Source organism: Salmo salar, chromosome ssa12, assembly GCF_905237065.1.
Source record: "Salmo salar chromosome ssa12, Ssal_v3.1, whole genome shotgun sequence".
Classification (NCBI taxonomy): Eukaryota; Metazoa; Chordata; class Actinopteri; order Salmoniformes; family Salmonidae; genus Salmo; species Salmo salar.
The window spans coordinates 77,837,384-77,854,275 of record NC_059453.1 but is presented as its reverse complement, the minus strand read 5'-3'; the positions used below and the strand labels follow the sequence as shown (position 1 = coordinate 77,854,275).

Sequence of the window (16,892 nt, the reverse complement as noted above, 5' to 3'; positions counted from 1 at the left end):
GTGAAGAGTGTCTGCATCATCGGCGTGCCATGAAGGCGTCGCTCTTGACCAAATTTGGTGTCCTATAGGATATACTACACCCCTAATGATATAGTGAAGTCTGATTACGTTCTATGATCTCTGAGGAATAAATACGAACGTGATTTGACTGGTTGAAACAACGTTTAGGGTTAGATTTGAACAGATTCCTTTCTTTGCAAATTGAACGAGTGGAAATACAAAATCGATCGTGCATGCTATGTGGACCTTTTTAGGATATGAAAAAGGATTTTATCTAACAAAAAAACACTTCATGTTATCTCTGGGACCCTTTGGATGATAAATCAGAGCAAGATTTCAGAAAGTAAGTACACATTTCACCTTCAGAGGTGAATTTATCAAACTATTGCGGTGAAAAAAAGTGTTTTGTTGTTGTAACGGCCGTCTGAAGGAGAAGTGGACCAAAGCGCAGCGTGGTAAGTGCTCATGATTCTTTATCACAACACACTCAAACAAAATAACAAAAGGGGAAAAACGAAAACGTACAGTTCTGTCAGGCAACAGAGGCTAAACAGAAAACAACCTCCCACAAACACAGGAAGAAAACAGGCTGCTTAAGTATTATTCCCAATCAGAAACAACGATAGACAGCTGCCTCTGATTGGGAACCACACTCGGCCCAAAAACAAAGATATTTTGTGACTCGGGTGGGAAAAAGGGTGTGACTCGGGTCGGAAAAACATAGATTGGGAAAAACATAGATTTTCCCACCCGAGTCACACCCTGACCTAACCAAACAGAGAATAATAAGGATCTCTACGGTCAGGGCGTGACAGTACCCCCCCCCAAAGGTGCGGACTCCAGCCGCAAACCTGAACCTATAGGGGAGGGTCCGGGTGGGCATCTCCACTTGGTGGAGGCTCCGGTGTGGGAGGCAGATCCCCCTCCGCTTGGGGCTCCCCCCACTTTCGTGAAACCGGACTGTGGATCGTCGCCGGAGGCTCCAGACCCTGGATCGTTGCCAGAGGAACCGGACCGTAGAGCATCGCCGGAGGCTCCGGACTGGGAACCCCCGCTGGAGGCTCCGGACTGGAGACCCCCACTGGAGGCTCCGGACTGGGGACCCCGCTGGAGGCTCCGGACTGGGGACCCCCGCTGGAGGCTCTGGACGGGGGACGGTCGCTGGAGGCTCCGGACCGGGGACCGTCGCTGCAGGCTCTGCGCCATGGATCATCACTGGAGGCTCCGGGCCATGGATCATCACTGGAGGCTCCGGGCCATGGATCATCACTGGAGGCTCCGGGCCATGGATCATCACTGGAGGCTCCGGGCCATGGATCATCACTGGAGGCTTCGGGCCATGGATCATCACTGGAGGCTCCGTGCCATGGATCATCACTGGAGGCTCCGGGCCATGGATCATCACTGGAGGCTCCGGGCCATGGATCATCACTGGAGGCTTCCTGCCATGGATCATCACTATAGGCTTTGTGCCATGGATTCTCACTGGAGGCTCCGTGCCATGGATTATCACTGGAGGCTCCGTGCCATGGATTATCACTGGAGGCTCCGTGCCATGGATTATCACTGGAGGCTCCGGGCCATGGATTATCACTGGAGGCTTCGTGCCATGGATCATCACTACAGGCTCCGGGCCATGGATCATCACTGGAGGCTTTGTGCCATGGATCATCACTGGAGGCTTCGTGCCATGGATCATCATTGGATGCTTCGTACGTGCCGGAACAGGTCTCACCGGACTGGGGAGACGCAGTGGAGGCCGGGTGCGTGGAGCAGGCACAGGGCGTACCAGGCTGGAGAGACGCACTGGAGACTGGGTGCGCGGTGCTGGCACAGGATATACTGGGCCATGGAGGCGCACTGGAGGTCTGGAGCGTAGGGCTGGCACAACCCGTCCTGGCTGGATGCTCACTTACTGCGGGGCGCTGGCACAGGACGAACTGGGCTGTGAAGGCGCACTGGCGACACAGTGCGTAGAGCTGCCGCAGAATATACTGGGCCGTGGAGGCACACTGGAGGTCTGGAGCATAGGGCTGGCACAACTCGTCTTAGCTGGATGCTCACTTAGTGCATGGCGCTGGCACAGGACGAACTGGGCTGTGAAGGCGCACTGGCGACACAGTGCGTAAAGCTGGCGCAGGATATCCTGGACCAAGGAGATGCACCGGAGACCTGGAGTGCTGAGCCGGCCCAATCCGTCCTGGCTGAATGCTCACTTTAGCCCGTCAAATGCGGGAAGCAGGCAACGAGCGCACCAGGCTGTGAATGCGCACCGTATCTCCGGTGCGCATCACCGCATAGACTAGTCACACGCTCCCCACGGTAAGCACGGGGAGTTGGCTCAGGTTTCAACCCTGACTCCGCCAAAATAATTTTTTGGAGCTGCCTCTCGGGCTTCCGTTGTTGCCGTGCTAGTTCCTCGTAGCGTCGCCGTTCCTCCTTTGCTGCCTCTATCTCCTCCCTTGGATGGCGATATTCCCCAATCCGCGTCCAGGGCCCTTTGCCGTCCAGGATCTCCTCCCATGTCCAACTCTCCTGGCCACGCTGCTTGGTCCGTTTTTGGTGGGAGGTTCTGTAACGGTCGTCTGAAGGAGACGTGGACCAAAGCGCAGCGTGGTAAGTGCTCATGATTCTTTATTATCACAACACACTCAAACAAAATAACAAAAATGTACAGTTCTGTCAGGCAACAGAGGCTAAACAGAAAACAACCTCCCACAAACACAGTAAGAAAACAGGCTGACTAAGTATGATTCCCAATCAGAGTCAATGATAGATAGCTTCCTATGATTGGGAGATACACTCGGCCCAAAAACAAAGAAACAGAAAACATAGATTTTACCACCCGAGTCACACCCTGAACTAACCAAACATAGAGAATAATAAGGATCTCTACAGTCAGGGCGTGACAGTTGTTAGGTGCTCTCCTCAAACAATGGCATGGCATTTTTCACAGTAATAGCTACTGTATAGTGGACAGTGCATTTTACACCATTTTAAAGATACACTTCTCCTTGATGTAACCACATTGTCCGATTTCAAAAAGCGAAAGCAAAACATTAGATTATGTTAGCAGAGTACATATACAAAAATAATCACACAGCCATTTTCCAAGCAAGGACATGTGTCAATAAAATCCAAAACACAGCTAAATGAAGCACTAACCTTTGACGATCTTCATCAGATGACACTCCTAGGACATTATGTTACACAATACATGTATGTTTTGTTCAATCAAGTTCATATTTATATCCAAAAACAGGATTTTACATTGGCGCGTGATGTTCAGAAAATGTATTCCCACCAAAACGCCCGGTGAATGTGCACATCAATTTACAAAAATACTCATCATAAATGTTGACAAAATATATAGCAATTATTTAAAGAATTATAGATAGACTACCCCTGGATGCAACTGCTGTGTCAGATTTTAAAATAGCTTTACGGAGAAAGCACATTTTTCAATATTCTGAGTACATAGCTCAGCCATCACGGTGAGCTATACAGACACCCGCCAAGTTCGGGGCAACCTAAACTCAGAATTAGTATTAGAAATATTCTCTTACCTTTGCTAATCTTCGTCAGAATGCACTCCCAGGACTGCTACTTCCACAAGAAATGTTGTTTTTGTTCGAAATAATCCATATTTATGTCCAAATACCTTCGTTTTGTTCGTGCGTACAGATCACTTATCCAAAGGCATAACACGCGAGCGCAGAACCAGAGACGAAAAGTCAAAATGTTCCATTACCGTACTTAGAAACATGTCTTTATGGTATTTTTAACATAAAATTGCGATAATATTCCAACCTGACAATAGCGTATTCATTCAAGGAGAAAAAGAAGGAGCGCGTGCTCGCGTGACCGCGCATATCCAATCCTTTTGTTGCCAGGCAGACCACTCAGTAACTGAGCTCTTATTATCTGCCCAGTGACAGGAGAAGGCTCAAACCACTTTCTGAAAGCTTTAGACAGCCAATGGAAGCCTTAGGAAGTGCAACGTAACCCCACAGATACTGTAGTTTTGAAAGGGAGTAGGTAGAAGAACTACAATTCTCAGATCCTCCACTTCCTGGTTGACTTTTTCTCAGGTTTCTGCCTGCCATATGAGTTCTGTTATACTCAGAGACACCATTCAAACAGTTTTAGAAACTTCAGTGTGTTTTCTATCCAAATCTACTAATACTATGCATGTTCTAGTTTCTGGGCCAGAGTAGTAACCTGTTTAAATTGTGTACGTTTTTCATCCGGCCGTGAAAATACTGCCCCTAGCCCAGACAGGTTAAAACCTGTTGAGGACAGACGTTCCGCCTGCGGAACCCTTAGCCAACAGCCAATGGCATCGCACGGCGCGAAATACAAAACCAACTAAAATACCACAATTCAATTTTCTCAAACAATCAACTATTTTACACCATTTTAAAGATAAGACTCTCGTTAATCTAACCACATTGTCCGATTTCAAAAAGGCTTTACAGCGAAAGCAAAATATTAGATTATGTTAGGAGAGTACATAGACACAAATAATCACACAGCCATTTTCCAAGCAAGCATATATGTCACATAAACCCAAACCACAGCTAAATGCAGCACTAACCTTTGATGATCTTCATCAGATGACACTCCTAGGACATTATGTTATACAATACATGCATGTTTTGTTCAATCAAGTTTATATTTATATCAAAAGGCAGCTTTTTACATTAGCATGTGATGTTCAGAACTAGCATACCCACCGAAAACTTCCGGTGAATTTACTAAATTACTCATGATAAACGTTCACAAAATACATAACAATTATTTAAAGAATTATAGATACAGAACTCCTTTATGGAATCGCGGTGTCAGATTTTAAAATAGCTTTTCGGCAAAAGCACATTTTACAATATTCTGAGTACATAGCTCGGCCATCACGGCTAGCTATTTTGACACCCACCAAGTTTGGGACAACCTAAACTCAGAATTACTATTGGAAAAATTGGATTACCTTTGCTGTTCTTCGTCAGAATGCACTCCCAGGACTTCTACTTCAACAACAAATGTTGTTTTGGTTCCAAATAATCCATAGTTATATTCAAATAGCTCCGTTTTGTTCGTGCGTTCAGGTCACTATCCGAAGGGTAACGCGCGGGCGCATTTCGTGACAAAAAAATTCAAAATATTCCATTATCGTACTTAGAAGCATGTCAAATGCTGTTTAACCTCTTGGCGTTCCCCTAGGATAGGGGGCGCTAAAGCGATTTTTGAAAAAAAAATTGTGCCCATTTTAAATGGCCTCCTACTCAAACTCAGAAGCTAGGATATGCATATAATTAATACTTGTGGATAGAAAACACCCTAAAGTTTCTAAAACTGTTTGAATGGTGTCTGTGAGTATAACAGAACTCATATGGCAGTCAAAACCCCGAGACAGATGGAAACAGATGGAATTCTGAATTGCGAACTCAACTTCATCACGTTGCCTATTAATCACACCGTGAGCTATGGTTCATTGAGCACTTCCTATTGCTTCCACTAGATGTCCCCAGTCTTCATAAATTGTTTTGAGCCTTCTACTGTTAAAATTGAATGAATGAGACGCTGTGGAACGTGGTCACACGTGGTCACACCATTATGACGCCGGCGCCCCTTGTTACCCTCCCCTTTCGAAACGTTTTGAAACACAATGCAATCGTCCCCCTCGAATCTTATTGGCTCTCTTGTTGAAAAACGCCCTGAAGATTTATGTTATACAACGTTTGACATGTTTGAACGAACCTAAATGGGAAAGTGCTTTCTGATGAAGACAACCAAAGGTAAGGGATTATTGACAATAGTATACAAGACTAGATGTGATATGCGATTGTTCCAAGATGGCGCTGAACTGTAACGTTAGCCTATTTTTCAGAGTATCGCATCCCCTTTCATCGCAAAGTATGATTACCCAGTAAAGTTCATTTTAAATCTGGCATTACAGGTGCTTTCAAGAGATATTCATCTATAAATCTTAGAATGACAATATTACATTTAAAAAATGTTTTCGAATAGTAATTTAGTAAATTGTAGCTCTGTTTCATCGGATGCATTTGAGGGAAAATAGTTAGTCAACATTATGCACCGATGTAAAATGCTGTTTTTATATGTAAATATGAACTTTATCGAACAAAAGAATGCATGTATTGTGTAACATGATGTCCTAGGTGTGTCATCTGATGAAGATTGTCAAAGGTTAGTGCTGCATTTAGCTGTTTTTTGGTTATTTGTGATGCATGTGGTTGGTCGGAAAATGGCTATGTGGCTACTTTTACGATATACTCCTCTAACATAATCTAATGTTTTGCTTTTGCTGTAAAGACTTTTTGAAATCGGACAACGTGGTTCGATTCAGGAGAGGTGTATCTATAAAACGATACAATTAGATTATTATTATTTTTTTTAATTAAATTTTGTTATGCTAATGGCGATATGATTTTTCGCTGGATGACGTTCAGAACTAGCATACCCCCCGCAAACATCCGGTGAATTTACTAAATTACTCATGATAAACGTTCACAAAAAACATAACAATTATTTTAAGAATTATAGATACAGAACTCCTCTATGCACTCGATATGTCCGATTTTAAAATAGCTTTTCGGTGAAAGCACATTTCGCAATATTCTCAGTAGATAGCCCAGCCATCACGGCTAGCCATTTAGACACCGACCAAGTTTAGCCCTGACCAAACTCCGATTTACTATTACAAAGGTTTGATTACCTTTGTTGTCTTCGTCAGAATGCACTCCCAGGACTGCTACTTCAATAACAAATGTTGGTTTGGTCCAAAATAATCCATCGTTATATCCAAATAGCGGTGTTTTGTTCGTGCGTTCAAGACACTATCCGAAGTGTAAATAAGGGTCACGAGCATGGCGCAATTCGTGACAAAAGATTTCTAAATATTCCATTACCGTACTTCGAAGCATGTCAACCGCTGTTTAAAATACATTTTTATGCCATTTTTCTCGTAAAAAAGCGATAATATTCCGACCGGGAATCTGCGTTTAGGTAAACAGACGAAAGAAAACAAAGCATTCTGTCGACGCGGGCACGCGCCTGAGTCTCACAGTACTGTAACCAGCCACTACCCAAACGCGCTACTTTTTTTCAACCAGAGCCTGCAAAGCCACGATTCAGCTTTTTGCCGCCTTCTGAGAGCCCATGGGAGCCGTAGGAAGTGTCACGTAACAGCAGAGATCCTCTGTAATGGATAGAGATAATCAAGAAGGGCAAGAAATTGTCAGACAGGCCACTTCCTGCATGGAATCTTCTCAGGTTTTGGCCTGCCAAATGAGTTCTGTTATACTCACAGACACCATTCAAACAGTTTTAGAAACTTTGGAGTGTTTTCTATCCAAAGCTAATAATTATATGCATATTCTAGTTTCTGGGCAGGAGTAATAATCAGATTAAATCGGGTACGTTTTTTATCCGCTGTGAAAATACTGCCCCCTAGCCATAACAGGTTAATTGAAATGCATTCCAGGTGACTCCCTCATGAAGCTGGTTGAGAGAATGCCAAGAGTGTTGAAAGCTGTCATCAAGGGAAAGAGTGGCTACTTTGAAGAATCTCAAATATAAAATATATTTTGATTTGTTTAACACTTTTTTGGTTACTACATGATTCCATATATGTTATTTCATAGTTTTGATGTCTTCACTATTATTCTACAATGTAGAAAATAGTAAAAATGACTGAGTAGGTGTGTCCAAACTTTTGACTGGTATTGTACTTTGTGCCTTCTCAGTTCTTTGGGGCGCATGACTCCCCTGACTCTGACATTGTCCTTTTTAACTCAGTGGATCGAAGTTAACTTTTTCCACTGAAGTTCCCTAAAGCCTTTGGTGATTGGTGTGCATTTGGCGTGTCTAGGCTACAGTCATGCACTAAAGCAGGGGTGTCTGCAGGTTTTTGGTTTTCCCTTTCAATTAAAACCTTGACAACCAGGTGAGGGAAGCTCCTAACTAATTAATGACCTTAATTCATCAATCAAGTACAAGGATATAGCGAAAACCCGCAGACACTCAGACCTCCGTGAAATTAGTTTGACACTTGCCCTAAAGCTTTTTTGTACCCATTGCCTAATGCCAGATAAAAATAATGAAAGAAAAACCTCAATGTAACCTATAGATATGAATTGCACAAGAATGATACATTTATAGATTTTTTATGCATTGTTTTCTCTTTATTCAGCCCGCCTGCCACCCACCTGCCCTTCATCCACACAATATTTAATGATCCTCCCTGCCGATATAACTGCTGGGACTGTGGGTTATGAGTCAACCCGCGCATCACTATTGCCCTCTACCACTTCTGAGCCATGCTTTAAGTCTCATACAACATGTCATCGTGTTTATCTCCCTCTGCCAGATCCGCTCGGACCAGGACCTGGAGAAAGGGATACGCTACAGCATCACTGGAGCAGGGGCGGACCAGCCTCCCATTGACGTGTACAACATCGACCCTGTGCACGGCAAGATGTTTGTCACCAGACCCCTGGACAGAGAGGAGAGGGCCTCCTACCATGTAAGTTACAGTGCATGTTACGGTCGCGCCACACATCTGTTGTGTGTCTGTCTATCTGTTTGTCTGGGTGTCTGTCTGTCCGTCCATCTGTCTGTGCAGGATGGCTGTCGTAATTCTGTCACACTGACACAGTGAGACTGAGTGAAGCCTCAGATTCTGAGTACAGCTTTTTGTATGCTTTAGCAATACTGTCTTGTTTATGCCAGACTGTCCTTTCTAAGTTATGATAAAAGTGTGAAATGAAAGAAAGAAAGATTGCCTTGACAAAGCACAGATTTCGGCAGCCATTCAAGCTGTCAATTAGGCTTGAAGGAGGTTTTTCAGCAGAGAGAGAGACGGTTTGGAGAGGAGTGCGTTTGTCTTTAACTGCTAATGAATGGGCGATGTTCTGTGTGTTGCGTTGGTGTTGTGTTTAGGAGTCACATGACAGCAGGGGCAACCCTTTCTTTGTCTACAGCTGGCTGTTTACCCCATCAGAATGGAACATGTTCCCCATGAACTCTGCAGCTGCACGCTGCCTCCTCTCCTCTGACAGCTTTACATTTAGCATACATCTGCCTCTTACTGTACACACTTCAGACATGCTCACAACATTAGATATTTCCTTAGATTAGATGAAATATTTCTTTCAAATATCACAGATATTTGCTTTACAAACAAAAATGCACCGCGAAAGAATGGGAGACATAGCATAGGCCAGACAGATATAACAAACCAGGGGTTGAAACCGGTTCAGGGAACAGAACCGAAAACTGGAAAATAACTACATTTTTAGAGGAACAGAATCAGAACCGTGAACAAAAGGGATCTACAGCATACTGTTTCAGAACAGAACCATTATTTGAAGTTTGGAAATAATGTTATTTTACGTTCCTGGCATTTTTTTCCAGTCTCAGAATAAACGTGCCTATGCAAAGCCCCCACTTTGTCACTTAGAAACATATTCCAATGTCTGCCTGCCAGCTAAAAATCTTTGCCTGAGTGTGTGTGTATGAAACACGACAGTACCAGTCAAAAGTTTGGACACACCTACTCATTCCAGGGCTTTACTGAATTTTACTATTTTCTTCATTGCAGCATAATAGTGAAGACATCTAAACTATGAAATAACACATATGGAATCATGTGGTGACCAAAAAAGTGTTAAACAAATCAAAATATATTTTATATTTGAAATTCTTCAAAGTACCACCCTTTGCCTTGATGACAGCTTTGCACACTCTTGGCATTCTCTCAACCAGCTTCATGAGTAGAAGTCACCTGGAATGCATTTCAATTAAAAGGTGTGCCTTGTTAAAAGTTCATTTGTGGAATTTCTTTCCTTCTTAATGCATTTGAGTCAATCAGTTGTGTTGTGACAAGGTAGGTGTGGTATAGGACCAAGCACATATTATGGGAAGAACAGCCTTCCCGGTGGCTCAGTTGGTAGAGCATGGTGTTTGCAACGCCAGGGTTGTGGGTTCAATTCCCATGGGGGGGGCCAGTACAAAAAAAAAAAAAAAAGGTATGAAATGAAATGTATGCCTTCTAAGTTGCTCTGGATAAGAGCGTCTGCTAAATGACTAAAATGTAAATAAGCAAAGAGAAACAACAGCCATCATTACTTTAAGACATCAAGGTCAATCAACTTTTAAAGTTTCTTCAAGTGCAGTTGCAAAAACCACCAAGCGCTATGATGAAATTGGCTCTCATGAGGACCACCACAGGAAAGGAAGACTGCAGAGGATAAGTTCATTAGAGTTACCAGCCACAGAAATTGGCAATTAACTGCACCTTTTTAAAATGTAATTTTACCTTTATTTAACTAGGCAAGTCAGTTAAGAACAAATTCTTATTTACAATGACGGCCTACCATCGCAGCCCAAATAAATGCTTCAACATCAACTGTTCAGAGGAGATTGATTCACACAGTGGTTTCTCGCTGCAAAGAAACCACGACTAAAGGACACCAATAATAAGAAGAGACTTTCTTGGGCCAAGAAACATGAACAATGGACATTAGACCAGTGGAAATCTGTAATTTGGTCTGATGAGTCCAAATTTGAGATTTTTGGTTCCAACCGCTGTGTCATTGTGAGACGCAAAGTAGGTGAACGGATGATCTCCTCATGCGTGGTTCCCACCGTGAAGCATGGAGGAGGAGGTGTGATGGTGTGGGGGGTGCTTTGCTGGTGACACTATCTGTGATTTATTTAGAATTTAAGGCACACTTAACCAGCATGGCTACCACAGCATTCTGCAGCGATACGCCATCCAATCTGGTTTGCGCTTAGTGTTACTATCATTTGTTTTTCAACAGGACACTTACCAAAAACACACCTCCAGGCTATGTAAGGGTTATTTGACCAAGAAGGAGAGTGATGGAGTGCTGCATCAGATGACCTGGCCTCCACAATCACCCGACCTCAACCCAATTGAGATGGTTTGGGATGAGTTGGGATGAGTGAAGGAAGTGCTCAACATATGTATGAACAGTCTTTCAAGACTGTTGGAAAAGCATTCCAGGTGACTACTGTACCTCATGAAGCTGGTTGAGAGAATGCCAAGTTTGTGCAAAGCTGTCATCAAGGCAAAGGGTGGCTACTTTGAAGAATCTAAAATCTAAAATATATTTTGATTTGTGTAACACTTTTTTTGGTTACTACATGATTCCATATGTGTTATGTCATAGTTGTGATGTCTTCACTATTATTCTACAGGCCTGAGTGTCTGATTGATTTGTATTACATACACTTAAAACACACAATTCTCCATACAAGAGATTTGCAGCGAACTCCAAGTCCAAGGACTTCCCTGCTCTTGGCAGTCCTCTCTCTTTGGCCTGACTCATCTATCTGGCAGTTCCTGCTGGTCCATTTATTTCCAGATGAGGTCCTGCTTGTCAGTCCTCCTACAGTATCAGTCTCTTTTCCAGAGCCTGCCGTCTGGTGGAGGTGGGAGTGGAGGTGGGAGTGGAGGTGTAACCTGGCCAGGCTAGCCCAGTGGTGTCAGGTCTCTTTGCGAGCTGGTGGATGTTAGTACACCTGCTCCTACACCTCTTGGCATGGGAGGGATCAATAAGTCAGTCAGGTCATTGGGCACTCGTTAAGGCTTACTGAACTGGACTGGCAACTGTAAACAACCCTGATCCTGAGTGGAGCCTGATGTTAGAGCCTGAGAGGAACTTGGTGTTAGAGCCTGAGAGGAACTTGGTGTTAGAGCCTGACAGGAGCTTGGTGTTAGAGCCTGACAGGAGCTTGGTGTTAGAGCCTGACAGGAGCTTGATGTTAGAGCCTGACAGGAGATTGGTGTTAGAGCCTGACAGGAGCTCGTTATTAGAGCCTGAGAGGAGCCTGGTATTATAGCCTGAGAGGAGCTTGGTGTTAGAGCCTGAGAGGAGCTTGGTGTTAGAGCCTGAGTGGAGCTTGGTATTATAGCCTGAGGGGAGCTTGGTATTATAGCCTGAGAGGAGCCTGGTATTACAGCCTGAGTGGAGCTTGGTATTACAGCCTGAGAGGAGCTTGGTATTATAGCCTGAGGGGAGCTTGGTATTATAGCCTGAGGGTAGCTTGGTATTATAGCCTGAGGGTAGCTTGGTATTATAGCCTGAGGGTAGCTTGGTATTATAGCCTGAGGGGAGCTTGGTATTATAGCCTGAGGGGAGCTTGGTATTATAGCCTGAGGGGAGCTTGGTATTATAGCCTGAGGGGAGCTTGGTATTATAGCCTGAGGGGAGCTTGGTATTATAGCCTGAGGGTAGCTTGGTATTATAGCCTGAGGGGAGCTTGGTATTATAGCCTGAGGGTAGCTTGGTATTATAGCCTGAGGGTAGCTTGGTATTATAGCCTGAGGGTAGCTTGGTATTATAGCCTGAGGGGAGCTTGGTATTATAGCCTGAGGGGAGCTTGGTATTATAGCCTGAGGGGAGCTTGGTATTATAGCCTGAGAGGAGCTTGGAATTATAGCCTGAGGGGAGCTTGGTATTATAGCCTGAGAGGAGCTTGGTATTATAGCCTGAGAGGAGCTTGGTATTATAGCCTGAGAGGAGCTTGGTATTATAGCCTGAGAGGAGCCTTGTGTTTGAGCCTGACATGAGCCTTGTGTTTGAGCCTGACAGGAGCCTTGTGTTTGAGCCTGACAGGAGCCTTGTGTTTGAGCCTGAGAGGAGCCTTGTGTTTGAGCCTGAGAAGAGCCTTGTGTTTGAGCCTGAGAGGAGCCTTGTGTTTGAGCCTGAGAGGAGCCTTGTGTTTGAGCCTGAGAGGAGCCTTGTGTTTGAGCCTGAGAGGAGCCTTGTGTTTGAGCCTGAGAGGAGCCTTGTGTTTAAGCCTGAGAGGAGCCTTGTGTTTGAGCCTGAGAGGAGCCTTGTGTTAGAGCCTGGTGTTAGAGCCTGGTGTTAGAGCCTGGGAGGAGCTTGGTGTTAGAGCCTGAGAGGAGCCTGGTGTTAGAGCCTGGTGTTAGAGCCTTGTGTTAGAGCCTGGGAGGAGCTTGGTGTTAGAGCCTGAGAGGAGCCTGGTGTTAGAGCCTGGTGTTAGAGCCTTGTGTTAGAGGCTGGGAGGAGCTTGGTGTTAGAGCTTGAGAGGAGCCTGGTGTTAGAGCCTGGTGTTAGATCCTGGGAGGAGCTTGGTGTTAGAGCCTGAGAGGAGCCTGGTGTTAGTCACCCAACCGGTAAGACTGATTCAGTGATATTTGGCAAAATTCTGTTAAAGTAGAGACTCAGAACTAGAAAATGTTATATCATAAACTGCATTTGAGAAACAATGGGAAAGTAATTCTGCTTTGAAAGTTGATACATTTGTAACCCCACTTTTGAGAAAATGTCCCATGAATGTTTTTGGTACACCTACTGGAGAGCTCTTCTTTGTCTACACCCATTCAGCATCGTTCACACACTCTTAAGCCTTAGCCCCACCCAATCTCTTTAAGGGTTCACATGTGAGGCCTTGTGCTAAACAGAGTGAGTAAGGTAGTGTAGTAAACAACCAAAGCTTTCAATACTAAAAGTGGTGAAAGTAGTAGTAAAATACACTTTATCTAGTCCTTGGTCTATATCCTAATCGGACTTTGGTGTAGGTCATTTTGTTCTTCACATTACCATCTCGTAAACACACAATATATTAAATCAAATCAAAGTTTATTTGTCACATGCACAGGATGTAGAAGGTGTAAATGGTACAGTGAAATGGTTACTTGCATAGTGGAGTCTTTTGTTTAGTCTTTTGTCTAAACAATGAACCATAATCCCAATCCATACAGTACTACCATGTACCATGCATGAATCTGCAGGTAGCTAAAGCTAACCAACTAGGTTCAATGTTAGCTAGCTAGCTATAGACTATAGCTAGTAATGTAAATGGCTTTCTGAGATAATAATAATATTACTACAAAGATCATACACGTAACGTTAGCTAGCGAGTCAGCCAGCTAACGTCTGCTAGCTAGCTAAAGGTACACTTTAATTTACAATGAAAATGACTTTCTGACAAAATTAGAAACGTATAATATATGAAAATGTAGTTAGACTTTTGCCCATATACATGGATGAACGCTTCTCCCCCTCTGTCATGGATGCCATGGTTGCCCTTAGTTTGAAGATGTAATCCGGAGACAGGTGTTTTATATAACAGCCTTCTGTGTTCTCTTTTCGACTCCCTCCTCATTTGCAATCATACTCTTCTTCCACCGGGCATTCTACTGATTTCAAACTTGGTCAACTTCTTCTGTGACAACAGTACTGTTGATCGCCATTTCTTCCCCATCTCTGTCATCAGAAGACTCTACAATGTCTGGTTCAATTAAAATGTTTTTACCTAAATCAAGGATTTCCTCATTGTCTGATTCATTTTCAGAGTCAGAGAGAGTCAACATGGCATGATCGTCCACCCGAAAGTAATCCATGACAACTATTCCCCACGGATCTTTGTTGATATGCATGTTAAATTCAGGGCAGCAATATTGAGAGCAGTAGCAAAAATTTTGCAGTTCTTCATGATATCTTTTTAAAAAGCCGTGGTAGCAAGGATAATCTACACATACTGAGCAGCTCATGTTATAGACAGAAGCATGCTACATGGTAGATTAATCCAAACTTATCTCTCGGCATGTCCAGCCCATCCATTATCTCAGTCAATCATGGCTAACGGGAAGGTTCCTGTCTTTTTCTGTGGCTAAACCAACTAGGTTCATAATTTAACCATTTTATTTGTATTTATAGATGGCATGCACATTTGTTATTAAGGCACTTGAAAGTTTCTGCCATTTTTTGTTAATAAAATGTTTGTATAAGTTTAAATGCCTCTCGTGTTAAGTTGTGATGTGCGAGATACGCCTAGCTTCCTGGAATGGGTCACATATGTTCTGGTCTGTTCTTTGATACGAAAGACATGACTGGTGTTTTTGACAGGCTTCCATCAGAGGAAGAGGAACTCTGAGGTTAGCGTGTGGGTGTAGTTTTGTTTTTCTCCACATACAGCTGTAGGGAGAGAGCAGCTGGGAGCCAGTCAGGAGAAGTGTGTGTGCGCGCGTGTGTGTGCATTTGTGTGTTTTGATGAAGATGTTGACGGGTGTGCCTGGGGGGAATTGGACAGACCCCATCAGTGGTTGCTGTGGCGGCGCTGGTGGTTGGCGATGCGTTTTTCAGGCCCGCCCTCCAGCATGCTAATGATGGCCCAAAATCACACATTAGCAGTCCACACACACTGCTTACACACTCCTCACACACTCCTCCAGGCTCTCAGATCAAATGTCCATTGGCTCCGCCATACCCCATCCCCCTTACCCCACACACCACGCAGAGTCCACAGCTGAGGAAACAGATTGGGCTGTTTTTTTTGTTGGTGTTTCTCTCTTTGTTTGTTTGTTGTGCTCTGGCCTAGTGAAACTCATCGTCTGGGGGAATATTAAGTGGCTGAAGCAACAGCGTTTGGACGTGTTTATACGGTGTTTGTGTGCCTGTGTGTGCGTGTGTGCGTGTGTGCGTGTGTGCGCGCGTGTGTGTGTGTGTGTGTGTGTGCGTGTGTGCGCGCGCGTGTGTGTGTGTGTGTGTGTGTGTGTGTGTGTGTGTGTGTGTGTGTGTGTGTGTGTGTGTGTGTGTGTGTTTGTATTTATGTGCTTATGTGTGTGTGAGAGCAGAAGTCAGTCAATGTGAAATCCGTCAGTGTGTGTTTCCACAACATGCAGAACAGACACAAAGCAAGATGAATCATTTTTCCAAGAAGGCAGGTGTCGATGCTGTAGCTTGAGGCTCCTCTTTGCCATTCAGCCCTCTGGCGCATTCTAAAGAACATTGCCTCTTTCTGTGAATAGTAAAGATATTATGTTTCTCAATGTTGTACTTGCTGTAATAAAAGGGTCCACTGCCCACATGACTGTGAAGGTGTATGAGAAAGACAACCTCCAACACAAGTCTCTCCATCTCGATCTGAGTTTTCATGGCTTTATTTTTTTAAAGAGCTATTGGGAGAGAATGATGTGTCTAGAGCTGTGAGACATCATTAGTCAACATGGATATTCAGTCACTCCTTCCTCTCACATGTTGACTAGACCGGGCATATGCGTGTGTCCTCGTGCGGCATTGCACGCAGGTTGATTTTGTCCATCCACACCAGATGAGATCAGGACACGCATGTTGAAATATCAAAACAAAGTCCGAACCATCTTTATTAATTTGGGGACAGGTCGAAATGCATGAAACAATCACGGCCATTTAGCTAGCTTGCTGTTGCTAGCTAATTTGTCCTGGGATATAAACATTGGGTTGTTATTTTACCTGAAATGTACAAGGTCCTCTACTCCAACAATTAATTCACATATAAAAGGGTAAATTTAGTTTGTAGTAATTTCTCCTCCTTCAGTCTTCTTCTGACTATATATGATGGTTGGCAACCAACTTTAAGGTGCATTGCCACCACCAACTGGACTTGAGTGTGGACCTCATTTAATCTTTCAGTCACCCATGTTGGTATATGCTCCTAAAAACCAATGAGGAGACGGGAGAGGCGGGACTTGCAGCGCATCGAGCATCAAAAATAGAAACAAGTTATATTTTAGCGCCTGGCTACGCAGACGCTAGTTGATTGAATACCATGTATGTGTAAATATATTTTGCAACGTGCGCGAGCGGTGTGGTCAGCATGTTAGGGTCTCCCACTGTTTCTCTTTGTGTATCTGTCTCTACTGGAATTACACGAGACATGCTCCTTCTATCTCTCTTTTCATCCCCCTCCGCCCCCTCACATTCTCTCTCTCTCGTTTTCTCACAATGTGAAACACAACAAACTTTTGTGGAATTGCTTATCTCAGTAACAAGACACTATGTCCAATCAGTGGTGTGGCACAAACCTACCAGGATTGTCGTTTTCCCTGGGAGAAC

At 44.0% G+C, this 16,892-nt stretch overlaps 1 protein-coding gene across 2 annotated transcripts in view; it reads left to right on the top strand.

The window, feature by feature from the left end:
* The window catches only part of LOC106565798 (cadherin-4-like), a 378,562-nt gene that overhangs the window by 317,132 nt on the left and 44,538 nt on the right, over window positions 1–16,892 (top strand). For both annotated transcript variants that reach the window (XM_014133344.2, XM_014133343.2), the window contains exon 6: window positions 8,390–8,545. In XM_014133344.2, coding sequence (XP_013988819.2) covers window positions 8,390–8,545 — 156 coding nt within the window. The remainder of the gene's footprint in view (window positions 1–8,389; window positions 8,546–16,892) is intronic.